Genomic DNA, 18538 nt, shown 5'->3' on the forward strand with positions numbered 1-18538 from the left:
TTTTCCTAAGATGAACGCCTTTTAAACTCCTGTCAGTCAAATTGACACTTTGCAATTTTCTTTATTTGTGTTGCGTATAAGTATAATATTTACAATGCAACGATATCCGGTTCAGTTTGTATCAATTATTGGTATTTTAGAATCTTCAAACGAGAACAGATTATTTGTTCAGAAATAAGAATCTCGCGTCCAAAAGTTTTGATGCAAGTATTTGCCATGCTTACGTATTGCCATAATATGTAACAGAAAAAGAAACTTTTAACTATCTTTAAAATATATGTATGTTAAATATTCTTAGTTATTTTGTATCCATCTTATTAAATGGTTACAGTATATGATATTTTATTCACTGTTAGCGATGCAAGTAATGATCGAACGAATGGCACTACGTTTACATACGATAATCCAATCGGATTGTAAACGTATTAATGTATACTTGACGATAATTAGTATTTCAGAAAGGACCAATCAAAAGGTGTATAACAAATTGAAATATGCGGTTTATACTATAAGTTGTGCTTAATAAATGACGGATTATGATTATTTGCTCGAATATTGTTACATTACTTGGATAGAAGCTAAAATAGTGAGATTTTTTGTATTTTGTTTTAACCCTTCGTCTCGAATCTTTTGATCGAAAATTTGTATGAGGCAACAAAGATGATACGTCGAGTCATTAATTAATAAATAAGACTGGCTCCTTTTTATCTATGCGTATACATAACATTTCTCTGGAATTATTTTGGAATAAAAACCGAATCAAATACCATTTTACAAACAGTAAAGTTACTTATATTACTTAAATGTTAATTATGGCGTATACGATATCTTGCGTTACAATACGACATTGCGTAATGATGCGTCTTAAATACTTGTTACCAAGAGGTGAGTGCTTCGTTCGTTAGCAAACATTTTACGACATAGTATATTAAATAAATAAAATCATGTGTGACGGCGATCAATAATCTATCTGTACCTCCTTTGGTACTTTAGCTGTCGTCGATATTGATTTGTCCATAATCGACATTCAATGGCTGTAGGGCTGCCAGTGAATCATTTAAGTTAAACGCATCCTGCAATACAAAAAAAACGAAAACAAGTCAAACAATTTTATGAATTTCGCTCAAATAATAATCAAATAATCTTTTTAATGTCCTGCTATCTAGACACCTTTAATAGATAAGAAACAGGAGGTTAGCAATTATTTTCTCCTCGTTATAACGATAGCCTTGTGTTCATTGGTATTATTATTTTTATGAAATACAGTTGATAAAGAATACTGAAAAAATATTCGCATGGAATGGTCATTTGAAGGTTGAATTTAACGTTGTTAAGTTTTTTTAAATGTTATCTACCTAACTCTCATTAGAGGCTGAAATTTGGTTTCCAATTAAAGATATTCGTCCAAATCAATGTTAGCTAGAACCAGAGTTAGACATTAATCAAGTATTAAAAGTTTAGTCGTCAGAAGCGATCATAATTGCCAATTACGATTAGTGATCGAATTAATTGTAAATCAACAAGTATAATTTAAGTATACGTAGAAACTCACATAATCTACCGTGACTGGCATCGGATAGACGCACGGAATGCATTCCATCCGCGTGACTCCGTTATTGTCGGCGATGCATTCGCAATTCTGACAGGAATTCGGCTGCGCAGTTAAAGCTACCCTCTTGGAGAAAACGCTGATGAACTTCTTGATCGAGATCGATTTATCGAAACGCAATTTGTCGCCGCTGAATATGGTTCCATTGATTTCCAAGGACAAAGTTGTACAATAGCCTAACGGGCTCTTCCAAAGCTTCTTCACTTGCCTCCTTAGATCGACATCACCGATCAACGTCCTGGTGTCTTTCTTCGTGTAAGATGTGGTCGCGTCCAATCCATAAAACATTTTGTTGATCCTTTCCTTCTCGAATTCGAAGTCGCCATCCATCAGTATGTGAAGAGTAATATCGTGTTCCAGTAAAGCTTCGTGCAACACCGTATAGTCCAGCTGAAAACAATATACCCTTTCGTCTAAATTATAACTAAAGTATCAGGTCATCCTGAATAAGCACACTATCGTTATTTTTGTGTAAATTAATATAAAGATAGCTATAAAGTCTTCTCAAAACGACTCTAAATTTTTCTAATCGCGATCCGTGCAAGAGCGTCGAGCCTTACCGTTTGATTTTCCGGTTCGCAGTGCGAACAAGGCATCAAGACGAAAGTCTTGGAGACGCCGGCCCTGAAGAAGAGTTTCGTGGCGAACACGATCGCGGCGAAGATGTCCCTGCTGCCGTCGCCGACGGGCACGTGATCGAAAAAGTCGACGAATCGTGCCGCGTTTTTGGTAAAGATCTGCCCGTCGAAAACGATGCTTCTCGGATGTTCGAACACCCCGTCCGCGCCGAAGACTACCAAAGACCATCGATTGTCGACCAAGCCCCGATCTTTGAACTCTTTGTTCATCTGAGTGATTAGCTGTTCTATGCTACGATTCTGCTTAATGTCGCGATTACAATCTTTCCCCTCAACGATGAAGACCACGTCGGTAGACATTGGTACGTTGTTGCCTTCCAATCGTCTAAACTGACCTTCCGCCACTTGGCTTCCGTTCACCATAGTGCAGCTGGTGCACGCGTCTGGTATTCTCAGATACGTGTCGCGGAACATGCAGGCTTGCATGTAGGACAATGTCACCGTGCAAGCCTCCAATTTACGCGCGCTACGGGAACACATCATCGAATATTTGTGTGGATCGACCACGTCGAAACAAGACTGAAACTCGGAGCTTCTGTTCACAAACAGGTCGTTGCAGAACTGTACAACGGCCTCGTCGTCGTTTCGTTTCATCGTCGACGCCAAATTTTCCTCACTGGAGCACTCGTCGCTAGCTTCTATCGACCAGCTACCGGCGAACTTTCCGACATCCTTCAGGACGAGTCCGTTCGACGCCATGGTGTCGTCCATCGGCTCGTTGTTCATCGTGCCCAAAATACCAGCGGTTTTGCCCTGGTACCAACCAGATAATTCCAGGGTGCACAGATCGAATTTCAAATTGCATTCCAGGAGCAGCTGGTCCGGCTTACGCTCCACAATGATAACGTTCTCCGCTTGGTAGACGTACGTGGTTCCATTTTCTAGCTCGATGGGCAGTTTCAGATTGCTCGTTGTGCTCGGTGAGCGTTCGGAAACGATTTTGATGCTCTGAAAATGGGAATATATTCTTTTCTTATCGAAGAAATATGTGTTACAGGCGATAGTTGCTTCAAGAGATTTATTTATTTTATTTCTATCTTCTATCTTTATCAATGATTCTAAACCGGAAGTCTTTAATGGAAATCGTCTGTATACCGATGTTTGCGTTCGACGAACCTATAAAGCAGGAAAAGGAACAGAACGAATTTAATGGAAGCTCAGATGTAAGTGGATGCTGCCTAGCAACAACTCAATTGGAGTTAAGTAATCGAGTTAAGGAGTTCTGAATTGGCACTAACGTCGTTGAACATGTCGAGCTCGATGGCGTCCTTCCCGATCAAGATGATGATCTTGTGCGTAACTCGATCGGATTGTACGTCGTACTTGATGAGCATAGTGAACGTATTTCGCACGAAATCGTGAGCCAACAGGTACGTGCATGGTCCGACGAAATTCAGATGTCGTCCGTCGAAAGTTGTGAAATGCTGTGATCCGACGATCATCGCTTGCGCTGAAACGATCATATGTAATTACAAAAATATACATTATTTTTCGGCGTTAAATTACCGTTTCTTTTATTTTTCGTTACCTTTGAAAGGTGGCAGCCAGTTTAAAGGTTCCATGTACGGCTTGTACCGATACAAACTCCAGAAAGTTAAGTTCGAGGTGACGAAGTACGACCTAATGTCGGTGATAGCCCTGAATTCGGGGATTTCGTGAAATTCGGGCGTTTGATTGAAAGCGTGCCAGGACATCGGAAGCTTCTGTTCCAAGCACATCAATCCTTCGTTGGGATCGAAGATAAACTTCGTTTTGGCCTCTCTGTATCTGCTTTCCGCTTGAAGAGCCGTCTGACTTATGTCCACCAATTTCGAGTGAACCAGTCGGACGACGCTTTCGATTTTCGCTCGTACTTCAAGGTAATCGTAGAAGTAGTACACTCTGTCGTACAGCTGTTGCATCTTCTCAATGGCGTAGTGTATGGACGGTAATTTCTGTAATTCCTTCAGCTCGGAGACGATCTCGTCGACGACGTCCTTCAGTTCTTTACCGAACGGTACGAAAACGAAATACCTCTCCTTCAAGAATTTAATCACCAATCCGGAGTACTTCTGAATGTTGGTCACGATGTCGTTGGCTGTAATGTCTCGATACAACTTGTCGACGTCGTGGGTGAAGTTGGAGAGTCGATCGAAATAAGGCGAAGCGATTAGATCGTTCCCTCGATTGTAGAGAAAATCGAGGATCTCTTTGCTGGCCTTCCAGACCACGGTCTCCAGATAGTGTATAAGACGAATGAACAACGGCTCGACGAGCAACAAGAATCGATTCCATTGCTTGGATATCGCCTGCGAGAGTTTCCCCCAAAGACTCTCTATGTACTTGATGAACGAAACGTGGAGATCCTTCATGAACTTGTCGTACTTCTCGACCAGTTTCTCGATCGTGCTCGCTACCTGCGCGAACGACTCGCCCCTCAGAATGGCCGACACGATCTCCGAAAATTTATTGAACGCGTTCTTGATCGCCTCGATGACCCAGAGCAACGAGTTCCTGATTGCCTGTCCCGACTCGCCCATTATCTCCCATATCTCGTTCAAAATGTTCGGCAGAGATTCTATGTGAGTTCGCAGAGCGAGCTCATCGATCACGTACATCCCGAAGGAGACAACGTCCTTTATGTAAAACTCGTTCGCGTTGTAGGAATTGTTCAGGTAAATCTTCAACTCGTCCAAGTCTGTTTGCAGCTCCTTCAGGTTGTTCCAGTCGTCGATGAAGTCTCGAAGGTCGTCCTGAGCATCGTCCCAAACCTCTGAGATCACGTTCACCGTTTCGCTCTTTATGTATTGCTTCCAATAGTCTACGTCGTTGTTCACACCGTTATATAAATCTAAGACACCTTGTTTGATACCATTGATGATGTCGTTCTTGAGATCGGGTCTCCAACGAAGGGTGGAAGTGACTAGCCTGGAGTGATTCAGTTTCAAATAAAAGGACACGTCGGAGACGGAGAAGTCCTCTTCGTAGGTTCTCCAAATGTCGAACACCGCGTTCCGGGCGTCAGGAATGGTTCCGTACATCCGCAAACTCTCAACGGCGTCCGGTGTGTAATTGACCATCATCCTCGTTAGTTTCTCGTCCGGATCGAGGAAGAAGTTTCCGGTGGCGTTCAGATCCGGCGTGTTTATTACGGTACCGTTCACCAAGTACTGCTTTTCGGACGGATAATATCGAACGTAAATGTATTTAACCGCCTCGTTGTAGTCCCGTTCGAAGAGGACCTCTCTGTGAACGAGATCCAGGCGGCCGTTTATCTTTCCGGATTCGGAAATCAAGAAGCTTCGCTTGTAACTGCCGTTATTCATAGTCTCGTACATAATGGTCTTGTAGGTGTGAACGAACCCCCGGACATCGAGGTTTAATCTCGTGTTTGAATGCTTCCCGGTCACCTCGTAGACGTATCTTCTGGTCGCGGGCAAGTCGCTCTCGTCCCTGACGAACGCGGATAGCACAAGAAGCTTGTCCGGATCGGTGGAATAGTCGGCGGTAAAAACGACGTTCATCAAATCCTTCTTGTCCCTTTTAAATAACTCTCCTTGGACGAAGACTACCTTCTCGAAACTCGGATGCCTCAGACTGAAAGTGGCTCGTTGTTGCGTGGTCGTGTTGGCGGATGTGAGGTTTGCCCAGTTGAACAACGCCCCGATGGTTCTGGGTTTGTCCGTTTCACGATCCCAGTCGAGCTTCACTTCGGAGCTCAGCTCCTTGTGGCTGATCCAATAGGATCCGTCTAGAGTAAAGTTCCTTCGTGGATAGGACACGCTCAGCACCAAGAACTGATTGTCCACATCCTCTGTCGTTTTGTTCAGGATGTTCACGCGATAGGAGATCCACGCATCCTCTGTCAAGCTCAACGTGGCGTTGTGATCGAACTCGCCTGGCAAAACCTGATAATCGGCCTGCAGCTGCACGGTTTTGTTGAAGTTCATAGCTTTCAGATGAATGTCCTGACCCGTGTGGGTCGTTCTGATCCTCGATTCGCCGGCGATGTTCAACGCGGTTTTGTTATCGATTCGATAGAGATTCACGTGCTTGAACTCCACGGTCGGATAATTTGTACCTTCGTTTCCCGCGCTGTATTCGTATTGATTTATATAGAGGATGCCGATCGGTTTGTAAGGGTTTTCGATCTTTATTTGTATGCGATCCTTTTCGAAACCGGCTCTGGACTCGCTTTCCGAGTTGTACCGACCGCGGAGAATCTTCTCCCCGTTGTACGTCATTTCCGAGTAACCGGTAGTCACTAGGGAACGTTCCTGGTAACCGTACGTCAAATGACCGATGTGACGCGTGTTCAGTGGAATCTCAGCGTGAAAAATGCCATGCAAATCAAAGTCCAGCTTCTGGCTGCGGTAGGTATAGTCCGAATCAACTACTGCCGTGTTTTGGGGCCAGAAGACTGTGGCGAATCTTCTGTTTCGTTGTCTGCAATAGGAAATATTGTTACAGTAGGACTATATCATAGTTGGGTAAATTTTTATTCATTATTCTACTAAACAAAAGAAACAAGCCTTCGACTTGGCTCAAGACATCCACTTACAGAGTGGTAAGTACGATGAACTGACATCCAACGCGCGAAACGTTCGCCAGAGCCAGAACGTTGATGGTTCCGTTAACGTTCATCAAACTTTCATACGACACGTTCGCGGAGCCCACTTGCGTGCTGGCTGGATAATACACGTCCGCGTTTATCAAACGTATGACTGCGTCGTGGGTGGCGTCGTAATTGAAAAAGAGGACCAACGTATCCTGCTGTTGGAATTTCGGGGTGTAAAGCGAGTACTTGAGTCCAATTTCCTTATTGTCGAAGGTCATGTTGAGGAGATTGTTGATGGACTGAGTGGGTAGCATCCCCCACGACGCTCGAAGATGGCCGTTGATGTCTCGCGTGCCCATGTGTATCTGTACGAATGTATGCGACAATTAACAATCTATAGTTTGGATTAAAGTGTCTGATAAACGTGTAAGAAACCTTTATAAGATAAAGTATACCGAAGAACTGAAAGAACTGAATACTGACCGATCCTTCCGACGCGTAGTTCGTTTTGGCGCGCACGGTATCGTAACCGATCACGTATCGAGTGTCCTTGACCCCGCCGTTTGCATGATACATAATCAGAAACCGATGATCGTCGTTGTCGGGAGGCGGCAATCTGACGATAAAAATAGCGTCGATTTTCTCATGGCTCCGGAATCCGATGGTGGCGTTCGCCGCGAATTTCCATTTTTCTCGATCGACGTCCACGTCGAAGCCAACGTCGACGTTCCTGAAGAGGCGTCCAGGGTTCTTGAAGTACAACCGAGTATCGACGTTCTTGCTACCCAGGTCTTTCGTTTCGTATCCCAGGAGGACCCTTCCAAGCATGTCCACCATGTAGACCAACTTCCACTGCAAGGTCGTGTAACGAACGTCTCCGTTCAGCAAGCTGTGCACTCTAACGTCGCCGCTGTTGTTGGTCAGCAGCATGTTTCCGTTTAGGGTGAGATTCCTAACATCCTTCAGAGGCGTTTCCGCGCGTACGTACAGGCTCGTATTACCGTTCACTTGGACGTTCATGAACGCGGTCACCTGGAATTGCTTCCTCTCGCCCGACTTCTCGAGGACCTCCGTGCGAATCTGGAAGTCCCAGTTCAAGGAATTTATGATGTTCGCGTCTACGGTTCCGTTCATAGAACGGCCCACCAGGTCCACGTTCATGCCGTACTTCTCCTTCTTCAGCGTTAAAACGAAATCGTCCGCGTCTGTCCCCGTTGTCGACTTGGTCGCCAGCTCCAGGTTGCTCAAAGAGTTGTTCGTTGTGACGATCGTGGCGAACACCTTGCTTGTCGCTTTACTAGCGGCGTTCAACAGCTCGCCGTTCAAGTTGTACAGAGTGTCGTTTATTTTCTTCACGTCGCCGTGAAACTCGAAGTGAGCGTTCGTCAGAGCCGGCGTGTAGAGCTTGGCCACCACGGTCCCGCCGCTGTAATTCCCCGACAGTTTGTACATCCGATCAGCAAGGTGCTTCACGACGATCGTTAGGTTCGCGGTGTCGTTGGTCACGATCGCGTTCGCGTACGACACTTCGGCCACGACGCTTTTCAGCGACTCTATCCAGGTGTGCAGGGCCACGACGGCCTTTAGGCTATCGTCCCCCGTGTACCAGTCCGATTGTATAGACAACAACTTCGAGACGGGTTTGCCGACCTCTCCGCTGATCTTGACGTATTTCTCCTTCCCCGTGAAGTCACGCTTGACGACGAGTATCAGTCTCTGTATCTGCAGCAGAGGCGTGTCGACGTCTACCTTGAAGGACGCGTCTATGAGCCCGTCTTCCGTCTCCAGAACTCCCAGAACGTCGATCGCGCTGCTCGGGGCGCGAATGCCCACCGCGGCCGAGTAGAAGTTCTCGGCGACGTTCAGCGTGATGTTCGTGTCGAGGAACTTGATGAACTCCAGAGGCGTCTTGACGTTCATCGCGACGATGTGTGTCTGTGCTTCGGTCTCGCTCTCGCGGTACACGTACTTCACGTCCAAGCCTGTTTCTGTCCACGACTTCTGTCGCCTGACGTTCACGGCGAACTGCAGCGTGTAATCGCCGTTCTCCATGTCCGCGACGAACGCGTTCACGCAAACGAGCTCGTTGAACAGCTTGAACGGGGCGATCAGGTTCAGCTCGTTCTTCATGTTGAACAGATCCTCGATGAAGAACGCGTCGTTCAGCACGATCTTCCCTTGAAAGTATTTCGCGATGGCGAATACCTTGTAATGCGGTCCGTCGTGGTCGATGTCCAACTCCCCTGTAATGGGTTCTACGATCATAGGATAAATGTCCATTTCCCCGTGCCAGTAAAAGCTGCTCGGCTCTTCGTCGAGGAGGTCGTAATCCTCTTCATCTTTCGTCGAGTTGCTCGCGACTTCGTCGGGCGTTTTTATAGGAATGTTAACAGGTGGTGGTTTTGGACCAGCCTTGGCCTTCGCGCCTACCTTCACCTCCGCGAGTCGAACAGTGAACTCGGTGTCCACGTTTCGATTCTGATTTTCAATGTCCGTCACGATCAGCTTCGCGACCACCCCGACTTCCTCGAGACCTTGCACGGGCGAGAACACCAGGTAACTGTAGTGGAAGTTGGTGATGCTGAGGTAGTGCCAGACGCCCTGGAAGCCAGCTAGCATGCTGTTGTACGCGATTCTGAAGTCGGCCTGCTGTTTGTTCAACTTGGCTACGAGAAGGGATCTCTGAAGCACCTCCAGCGGCGTGGCGAGCATCAGTTTCACGTTGAAGTCGTATTCCGCGGTGAGAAACTGGCAGATCACCTCGAAGCCGATCGGACCGCTCGGTATCACCACTTCCGCGACCACGTGTCTGTTACTTTCCGACAAACCGAACCGTCCACGGACGAACGTGAACTTCTCCAACGGTGTGGTAACGTTAAACTGCACGGTGGATTCCTTGAAACGGCGCAGATCACCGAGCAGCTTCGCCGTGTACGTTCTCTTGTCGAGGTCCAAGTTGGCTGCGCCCTGAAACTTCCAGTCGGGCAGGATTTGCAGCTGACATCTCATGTCGGACTTCCTGTAACTGGTGACCGGAGACTCGAGATGCAGGTTACCGGTTAGATTAAAAACGTTGTCGGACTCCCTGTCCAGATACCAGATGCTCCACGCCTCGATCACCTTGTCCGGATTGTATTTGATCAGCAAACGAGTGTCCGCTGTTTGCGAGTCGACGATCTTATGGGTGACGTTGACGGTGGTCCAAGCGATGGAGTGCACGGTGCTAGTCACCCCGCAGTCGGCTCTCCATTCTCTGACCTTCTCGTGGTCCACCATGCTGCCGTCAAATTCCGCCAGCAGATGCTGCGAATCTTTCCAATGGGTGCCGCAACTCAGCCTGATCCTGTTCCGATCCTGCAGATATCTGCAACGCGATTAGAAACGAATAGATCAAGGCGTTCTACATGTTAGAGGAGGAACGTTGAACCGTTCGTTATAAAACTGATAGATGCGATGTATAGTGCATTTTAATTTTACTATTTGTTTTATAACAAACGATTCAATTAATGCGACGAAACGGAAGAATTACTTTGCGACGAGAGCGGTCTTTCTCCATTGTTCGAAGGGCGTGAGAAACTTGCTCTCCACCTTCATCGACTTGGTCCACGGCTGCACGTCGTATTCCGTAGCGACGAAGAATTTGATCGTCTTGTCTGGGTTCCAGTCGATTGCTGCGTCCAGAATATAATTGTATAGGCCCCGCGAGGCCACGCGACACGAACCGGTGATAAAACGACCGGGGTAAATAAAGCTGACGACGGCAGTGAGGTTCTTCTTGGACTGGTGATTCTCGTCGATCGCCGGGACCACCACCTTGTCCAACGAAACGAACAACGCTACCTTCAGCGCGGGATCCCTATTCGCGTCCCACTTCACTTCCGCCCCGAATCCTTTCTTGTCCTCTTTGTTGACGCCCGTCAGCGCCAGGTGAACGTCCCTCCATTTGTCCAGGTGCACCTCCATGCGAATTTCCCGTTCCGCGTCGACGCTCGTCATCACCGAGTACACGTTGTTTCTGTACCGTCCTTCGACGTACGAGATGAAATCTGTCGGTGACACGACCGTATGGTTCAGAATGAACGCGTACTTATTTCTGTCCAACTGTTCCACGTACAGACTGAGCCGGACGTTGCTGTAATTCTTATACAGCTTGCAGTTCACCAGAACATCGGTGTCGAAGCTCGGCGACTTGACGTTTAGCTTCAAACTGTGACTGACGATGGTGGCCACCGATCGGTCCGAATAGGTACCGCGAGCCGTCATATTGTGCCCGCTAAACCAAGTCCCTCTGAAATCTAGCTCGTAGGTACGCCTCGATCGCTCCGTTATTCGCACGTCCAACAGCATGGAGTTGAAATGCGGTATCGTTAAGTTCGCATGACCTTCCATGGCGAACATCAGCCCACGCGGCATTGCCAGGATCACCGCCAGGCTGATTATTTTTTCTGGACAAGCAGAGACTAAACGTTAATACAAAGTTCAATGAGTAAAGGGTTCTCTAATTAATAATAGTACCTGGAGCGTATCCAATCATCAAACGAGTCTTCGATTCCGGCCCCATGGCATAGTGATCGATGCTGATTTTAATATCCAAGTTCTGAATGGGCTTCGTTATAGCGATCGACGCACTCACTTTCGTGTCCCGATTCTGGAAATACATCTTCGAGTACGATAGGATCAACTGGGCGGTGAGCTTGTGGCGGTCGTCCATCAGGTGCGGTTTCGAGTTGATCTCCGCGTGCAATTCCAAGTGACCCAATGCCTGCTGATACCACGCGGTTATCACCGCGTTCAATTGCGGATACGCGGTGGAACGTAACTTCAAATCCGCCGCCTTATGCGTCAAAGTCTTCGACGAACGATTGGACAACGATACTTCCAGTTGGAGCACTTCCTTCTTGGGCATCTTTTGTAACTGATACTCCAGCAGGAAGTCAGCGGCCAAGCTCACGTTTCTTCGGACGATGTAGCCCACCAAATTGCTCCAGACTTTCTTGGTACGGAAGGTCAAATCTACATCGCACTGGGATACTTCGTTCTTCCAAGCGTGTCTTATTGTGCCTTTTAAAAAGATTTAGTAAGCAAGTTACTCGACGCCTATGGAAGCTAACATGTACAATCGAACTCGAGTGTAACGAGCACCAAGAGACAGAAACAATTTTCCAACCATTACTAATTCTACTACTGATCTTGCTGCATCCATTACAATAAAGTTCAACCGTGCTTGTTTCTGCAATCGGCAAAGTACCTAACAGAGCGGCGATCCGCTCGTTGTTGACGATCAGATGCATCTGTGGACTGAAAATTAGACCATTACTGAATTTCTTGGTGGAGTAACCCAAGCTGGCGTCCAAGTGCTTGGTGCCATTTATGTCGAACCCTATGTCTATGAAGGTCTCGTTCTCCGTACTCTTGTAGGTACCTGAAAGAAAAATTACGCGCGTACCATGAGATTGGTCAAACGCGTGTACCAGTATCTTCGTTAAAGTTGCCTAATCGACGTATGGATTACCTTCAGCCACTATAGAATTTCCAGCGGATCGCAACAGAACAGTTACGTTGTGCGTTTTCTCGTCAAAAGACACGGTGGCACTCAATTCTCTGTTCACTTGCGATCCAGGCGTATCGAACATGACTTTAAAAATGTTTTGCTTCTGCAACGAAATAATTGGAAGCATTGTATTGCCAGTTCTCGACGAAACGAGACATTTTTATCCTAGCAAAAATTAGACGATACCTCCGTTTTTTCCCATTTATACTCCAACAAATAGTTTTTAGCTGTAGGATCGGCCTTGATCAACGAGATCTTGAAGAGCGTAGGTCCGCTCAGAAGGAAGTACGGCGCGTCAGGATTCTTCGTCACGTTCGGTAGTTGATAATTGACGCACATCTTTAATCCCACAAGCCTGTCCAGAGCCGTCCAACTGCAGCTCGTATTACTAATAACGTTACTAGGAATAATCGCCTTTTTATTGTTCTGTCCGGTGATTAGAATGCTCAGCGGCTTCTCCTCGAGTTCCGCTCCGTTGCCTTTCATCAGAAGAACGTCTGTGCCAATCGAGAACACCTCCATCTTCTTGTTCGGTAGGCCCAAGCTCAGACGTATCGAACGCAATCCCTTCACGCTCAAATGAACTTGAACCGCCCCGGAGGTGTACACGTTTGATCTTAATTTGATTCCAGCGCTCTTGTAGAACGCATCTACGGTCATGCTGCCCACAACGTCTACGCTCACGCTGCTCAAAGACATTTAAGAGTAAATATATCCTTTACGTTCAACGACATAACATATTGGAAGACAGAATCTTGGACAAAATATAAGAGAAAAAATATGGATGTATATGGATTAATATAAAAGAGATCTTTGACTACTAGATAAATTATCCAAATACCTGGGCGCGAGATTGCTGACGAGTTCGACCTCTCCTTTGGAGGTCCGTTTGGTGTCGAGTAACCCTGACATCTTAAAGTTGCACGCCGCGGAGCCAGCAGTATCCAAACGCACTGTTAAACCAGACGACATTGGCACCACGTAAGTAGAATCCAGGAACATTATCGCGTTCTCGTAATGAATTTCCTTTCCAGAAGCGATTTGCTTGAATTTCTCCCATGGGTTCAAATTTATCAAGGCTTCTCTGATTTCTTGATCGTTGTTCAGTGTCATATACTTCAGGTCATTCCCAAATACCTGAACAAACGCGTAAAATAAAAATGGAAATAATAAGCAACGGGTTAATAGAATAAGTCTTTCGTATCGTCGCTTACTTTGTAACCGAGACTAATCGTAGGATTATCGAAGTTATTTTCGATAACGTTAGGCAGCCGTTTCACGCGTTTCCAATAGTTCTCTTCCGGTGCTGCTCTGAACTTCCTGAGGAAACTGTTAAAGAATCCCGACACTTTTTCGTTGCTGTACGGTCCATCCGGACCGAAGAACTTCTCCGCGTAATATTCGAGGCCCTCGAACCTCGTGGTCAACTCGAAGATGTTCACAGACTCGCCAAAGAGATCGACAGTGATATTGAATGTTGCTGAACGAGGTATGTACGATTTCGGGGAGAAGATTAGATTTCCTTGATAGTTCGCGCCGAAATTGTACTCCTCCGAGAAGAACGATCCGTCGTAATTTCGCGAGAACTTTCTTCTGTCGCTGTTAAACTTGTTGTCGAGATCCCTGTCCGTCAGAAGACTTTGAATTTTCACCATCGTCGGTGACGCGGAATTGTAGAGGTTTGTCAAATGGCTCCAAACGAAAGTTCCAACTGTAGAGTATAGAAGGATGAATTTAGAGAACAGAACCTGTATTCTAATTTAAAATCTGATTCTTGGATAAACTAGTTATCAACCTTGATTGACCTCCTCCTTCTTCAGCGTGTGTTTGATCGTTTTAATGATGTTGTAATCGGGACAACGCATCACTTGCAAATAGGACGCTATGCGTATTTCCGCGTCCAAGGTGAAGTTTCTATAGTAGTTCATGAAGAAGAGATCTCGCGTTGTCTCGCAAGACGGCAGCCTGCGATGGGCGTCGACAGCAGCAACGCGAATTTCCATCGGTAGGAATCCGCTATCATCGTCTATGCATTCCTTTAACCGCGCCATTAAGCTTTCCGTTTCTAAACCCATGTTTCCGATCGCCTTCAAAGCTTCCATGGTCTAAAATTGAATCGATAAATTGCTTATTGCAAGGATCTATCAAAAATATCCCCGACTAATCTAAATTCCATCCAAAGGCATTCTCTCGAAATGTACGTACATCCTTGATCGTGGAGAGTGAATGCATTCGTGGCGTGCAGCCCTTCTCGACTTTTTGCTCAAGGTACGACAGGAATCGCGTCACTTGTTCGACGTTGCTGCACCGAGTTTCATGATTAGAGCAAAAAGCGTGTATCGTCGCGGAGTAACTCAAAACAAACTGAGCCTCTGGAATCTGACGCTGAAATTCCAAAAGAGGCGACAGAGCCCTGATCGTCTCTTGATTCGGTCGCGGGATCAACGCGAACGCGGTCACCCAATTGTTGATCGTAGCCTGATCGATGTACCTTTTCATTATTAAATCCTTCATCACGCTCACGGCAGCGTTGCTGCCCATAAACGGCAGAGCGTCCATAATATGTTTCCTACAAGAGAATCAAACGCGTCATCGGATATTATTGTATCGTGCGTCCACAAGAAGATGGCCAACGGAACGAGAATTCTATTTAGTTATGGTGACACCATAAACCTGGATCGAAGTTCCGACTTCTTTCAACCATAAACTAATAAAACTGGCAAACCTGCCCCAACCCGGTGCCATAAATTTTGTACGTCGTTCTTACCGCGGACCGGCGCGTTCGAGTAATAAATTATGAACCTTAATCTAATACAACTCCTTCAAGGTGACGACTATTTTACTCACTTTCCAGTTTTGCAAATACTGTTGGCCCTGGCGAACAATTGCGACAACGACGGATAATCCAACAGTCGCGCCGAATGAACGAACTCGATGAACGTCTCGGGGAATTGTTGCTGCAGCTCGTCCATGCTCACCCCTAGTCTGCACATCATCTTCAGAAGATCTCTGGACGTTCTCAGCTCGCCGTGCACCGTTCTGGGTACTTTCGAGTAATCGTAGATCAACGTGGTCCTCTTCGCTCGATCCCATCCCCGATTCTGCTTCTCCTTGCTCTCGTTCTCGTCCTCGTTGTCGTCGTCGTTGTCGTTCGATTCGTAATCGTCCGAATCATCCTTCGTCTCTCTGAGCAAACGAAGGACAGCGGTGGACTCGGTTCTCATGCCCGTGCTGCCGCTGGAAAGCGGTTGCAGTCGATGCAGATCCTTGCACACGACCTCCTGGTAGACATTGTGGTCGATGGTCAGCTCGCAATCGCTTCGCGACTGAAGAAGAGGATGACGTGCCGCGTGAGAACCGGATCTGGGACTCCTGTAGACGTTCGACTGGATGATAGAGAAGTGCTTGGACCCGTACGAGCAATCCGAGAGGTTTTTCGACTTCTTCACCACCAGGCTGGTGCGTCTCGCCTCGTGGAGCCGATAAGTCGTCTCGCAGATGCCGTTCACGTCCAGCTCGTCCGCGCGATGGTCCACGTCGAATCTGCGCATGGTATTCTGAAGCATCGACAGGACTCCCCTTTTCAGGTTCAACGCCCAGATCGGTTCCTGCCTGTCGGGGCATAACTCGTATATCCGTCCGTCGTCGTACGCGAATCTCAGGACGTATCGTTCTAGGTTCGACTTGAAGTCACCGCCGGCACGATCCGGGAACTCGGGGTCGTACTTTCGAGGGTCGTGGCTGATGCTCGCGTTGTGGAATTTCAAGCTACCCTCGCAGGGGCTGATGAATCGAACGACCAGGTCGGCGTCGAGGCGAAGGGTCGATTCGTTTCGTGGATGACTCGACGAGCCTCCTAAATTCGTGCTGACGTCCACGGAGTATCTGTACCAGTACGAGACGTCCTCCGCGTACTTGAATTTCCGACTCGCTGGCACTGCGAATGCGGTGACAAATGTATTTACATTTCTACTACGCTTGGCGAAGAGTATTCGAATTTTTAAAATGTAAAATACTATCGTATGAACATTAATTTAGCTCGAATAGCAAAGGTTCTATTATGGTATACTTGTTTCGTGCGAGTTCTACGGTTTACCTTTGCATTTCGTCCGGCTGCATTGCGTCGGGTCCTTGACGATCTCTGAAACAGAATTATCAATGAGATTAGAAACATTTCGTCCGTCGAAAATGGCCGTTCTTAGAAACGAGCTCGCTGAACAACACGTTGTGAATGGAAGTTACGCTTTGCCGATAACGCGACCGATAACTGTGCACTCAATGCAGCTTCTTGGAATGCAGTATCGAATAACACGCGTCGCAGATAACCGGGCGACGAAGAAAGTTCGATCGTCGAACTTTGATAAAATAATGTAGTCGGAGAGGCCGAATTCTAAATACGTAAAATTCGCTTTAAAAATGTAAACGCCGATACGCTGACCAAGGAAATTCAGCAACCCGAAACTTCCGATATTTTTGAAACTCTGCAGGTTTGTTTAGTCTAAATTATCGTCGTTTCATAAGAGTTTACGTATTTTCGTTTAAATAAATTGCATTCCAAGAAAATATGTACAGATACATAATTCTAAGAATAGATAAACAAACAATATTAATCATCAACAAAATGATCATATTTCATATAAATCAATCAGTATTTTTTATGATGAACGGATTTGATCTGATAGGACTATTTTTAAACCAGAAAATCGAATAGTTAAATACTCGGATTTACAGGATGACCTAATAGATCGAAAGAACATTATGACATCGATATATGAAAGAGTTGTCATCTTTGACGCAACAAGATACATCTTAATAAAAGTTGTAGAATTTTCGTAAACTATTTTTTATTGCATAAAATGTTTTATTATAAAGGGTTTGCCATCTCTGGTATATACCTAAGGAAACCGTAGACACAACATTGGCCCAATATGTCCATAAACTTTTAAGGAAAGAAAGGAAACCCTGTCCTTCTCTGTCCGTAACAAACAAGCAGCTGGACAATTGGGAAAACCCACGACGACGTGTACCCAAAAGGAGGAGGGTTTGGAGGTTCAAAGAAATCGCTATATTTGTTCCACGTGCTACGGTGTTCGCAGGTATAAACCAGTGTTTCCCAAGTTGGGGCGTAATTTTGATTATTTTTAAGGTAAGCGTTTCTTCTACGGTATAAAATTCTTTGAGACTTCGAAGTGGGGTATATTTCTAAAAAATTGAAAAATACTGGTATAGACCTATAATATTAAAATCGACAACTGCTACTACCGATCCTCTCGTGAAACGATACGAGTTTGAATAACCGGCATGGAGAGAAGTTTACCTGGTTGCACAGTGTCGATCGCGATGCAGATCACGATGAGAAAGATCGTCACATGGTTCCACGATCGTTGATTCCAAATCATATTGCTTCTTCCGGTAATCAGCGAGGTCAAGGTCGTCACTCCTTTCTCAACGCGTTCTTCATCCCCTCGTTCACGGGGAAACGCTTCTACTCCATTCTGCCAACGATCGATTCGATCCACGCGGACGTTCGATTGTACGGAAGACGATCGCGTTCGACGCTGCAATTCGAAAGAACAGAGATCCCCGTTTATATTCGCTGCTTTTCGCACTGTGCGTTCGTGGTATTTTTTAAACAAAGTTTAACCATATTGAAAAACAGTTAACGATAGGGAAAAATGTAAAATGTTTCGCGTCTCTTGCTAGGACCAAGCAATATTACGAAAGAAATTATTCCACGTTAGTTTAGAATAGCACGTTGAAAAGGACTCCCGTGTAAGTCCAAACCCGTTGCAATAAAATAAATGCTCGGTCGGATGTACCAAGTTGAAATTTTATCGTCGACACCATTCGTCGACGCAGCGGAAACGTGGGCGGCGGATCGAGTTTCACGAAAACGATAAAAATCACACGAAAAAACCACGAAGAGGCACAAGACACGCGTTAAGACGCAATACCACCGATTCGATCGTACCGTTTCGATAATGTCCACACAAATTATTCGCACGGTCCGCCGCGGAACCACAGAGGAGGACGCTGATTGAGCGGAAAGATCGAACTGAGCGCAATTGGGGTGCAAAACGGGCAACGGCACGCTCGATGGGAAGCAGCAGCGTACGCGACGTATCCGTTAAGTAAGTGCTTCCTGCCCTGACCGTGCTCGCCAAACGAATGGCTAACGACACCGAATCAACTGGAGTACCCCT

General features: G+C 46.3%; 1 protein-coding gene across 1 annotated transcript; it reads right to left on the reverse strand.

Annotated features, from left to right (window-relative positions):
• Positions 1-764: 764 nt before the first annotated feature.
• Positions 765-18489, reverse strand: Apoltp (Apolipoprotein lipid transfer particle). The gene is made up of 20 exons (XM_076764202.1): positions 18307-18489; positions 17653-17893; positions 16432-16476; positions 15183-16272; positions 14541-14904; positions 14131-14440; positions 13550-14046; positions 13177-13472; positions 12522-13020; positions 12297-12438; positions 12033-12206; positions 11300-11845; positions 10314-11229; positions 7268-10148; positions 6788-7149; positions 3776-6672; positions 3486-3697; positions 2170-3195; positions 1553-1999; positions 765-1073 (listed from the first exon to the last, which is right to left on the reverse strand). The coding sequence occupies exons 2-20, from the start codon at positions 17732-17734 to the stop codon at positions 990-992; spliced, it is 12870 nt and encodes a 4289-aa protein (XP_076620317.1). The 5' UTR covers positions 17735-17893; positions 18307-18489; the 3' UTR covers positions 765-989.
• Positions 18490-18538: the final 49 nt, after the last annotated feature.

This window comes from Colletes latitarsis, chromosome 4 (assembly GCF_051014445.1).
Source record: "Colletes latitarsis isolate SP2378_abdomen chromosome 4, iyColLati1, whole genome shotgun sequence".
Classification (NCBI taxonomy): domain Eukaryota; kingdom Metazoa; phylum Arthropoda; class Insecta; order Hymenoptera; family Colletidae; genus Colletes; species Colletes latitarsis.

Excerpts from the sequence above, each read along its gene's own strand:
- Apoltp (XM_076764202.1), bottom strand. The coding sequence starts at position 17,734 with ATGATTTGGAATCAACGATCGTGGAACCATGTGACGATCTTTCTCATC. Across the intron at positions 16,477-17,652 it reads GATCGACACTGTGCAACCAG|AGATCGTCAAGGACCCGACG; the intron begins GTAAACTTCTCT and ends ATTCTGTTTCAG. Across the intron at positions 14,441-14,540 it reads CACTCTCCACGATCAAGGAT|ACCATGGAAGCTTTGAAGGC; the intron begins GTACGTACATTT and ends ATTCAATTTTAG.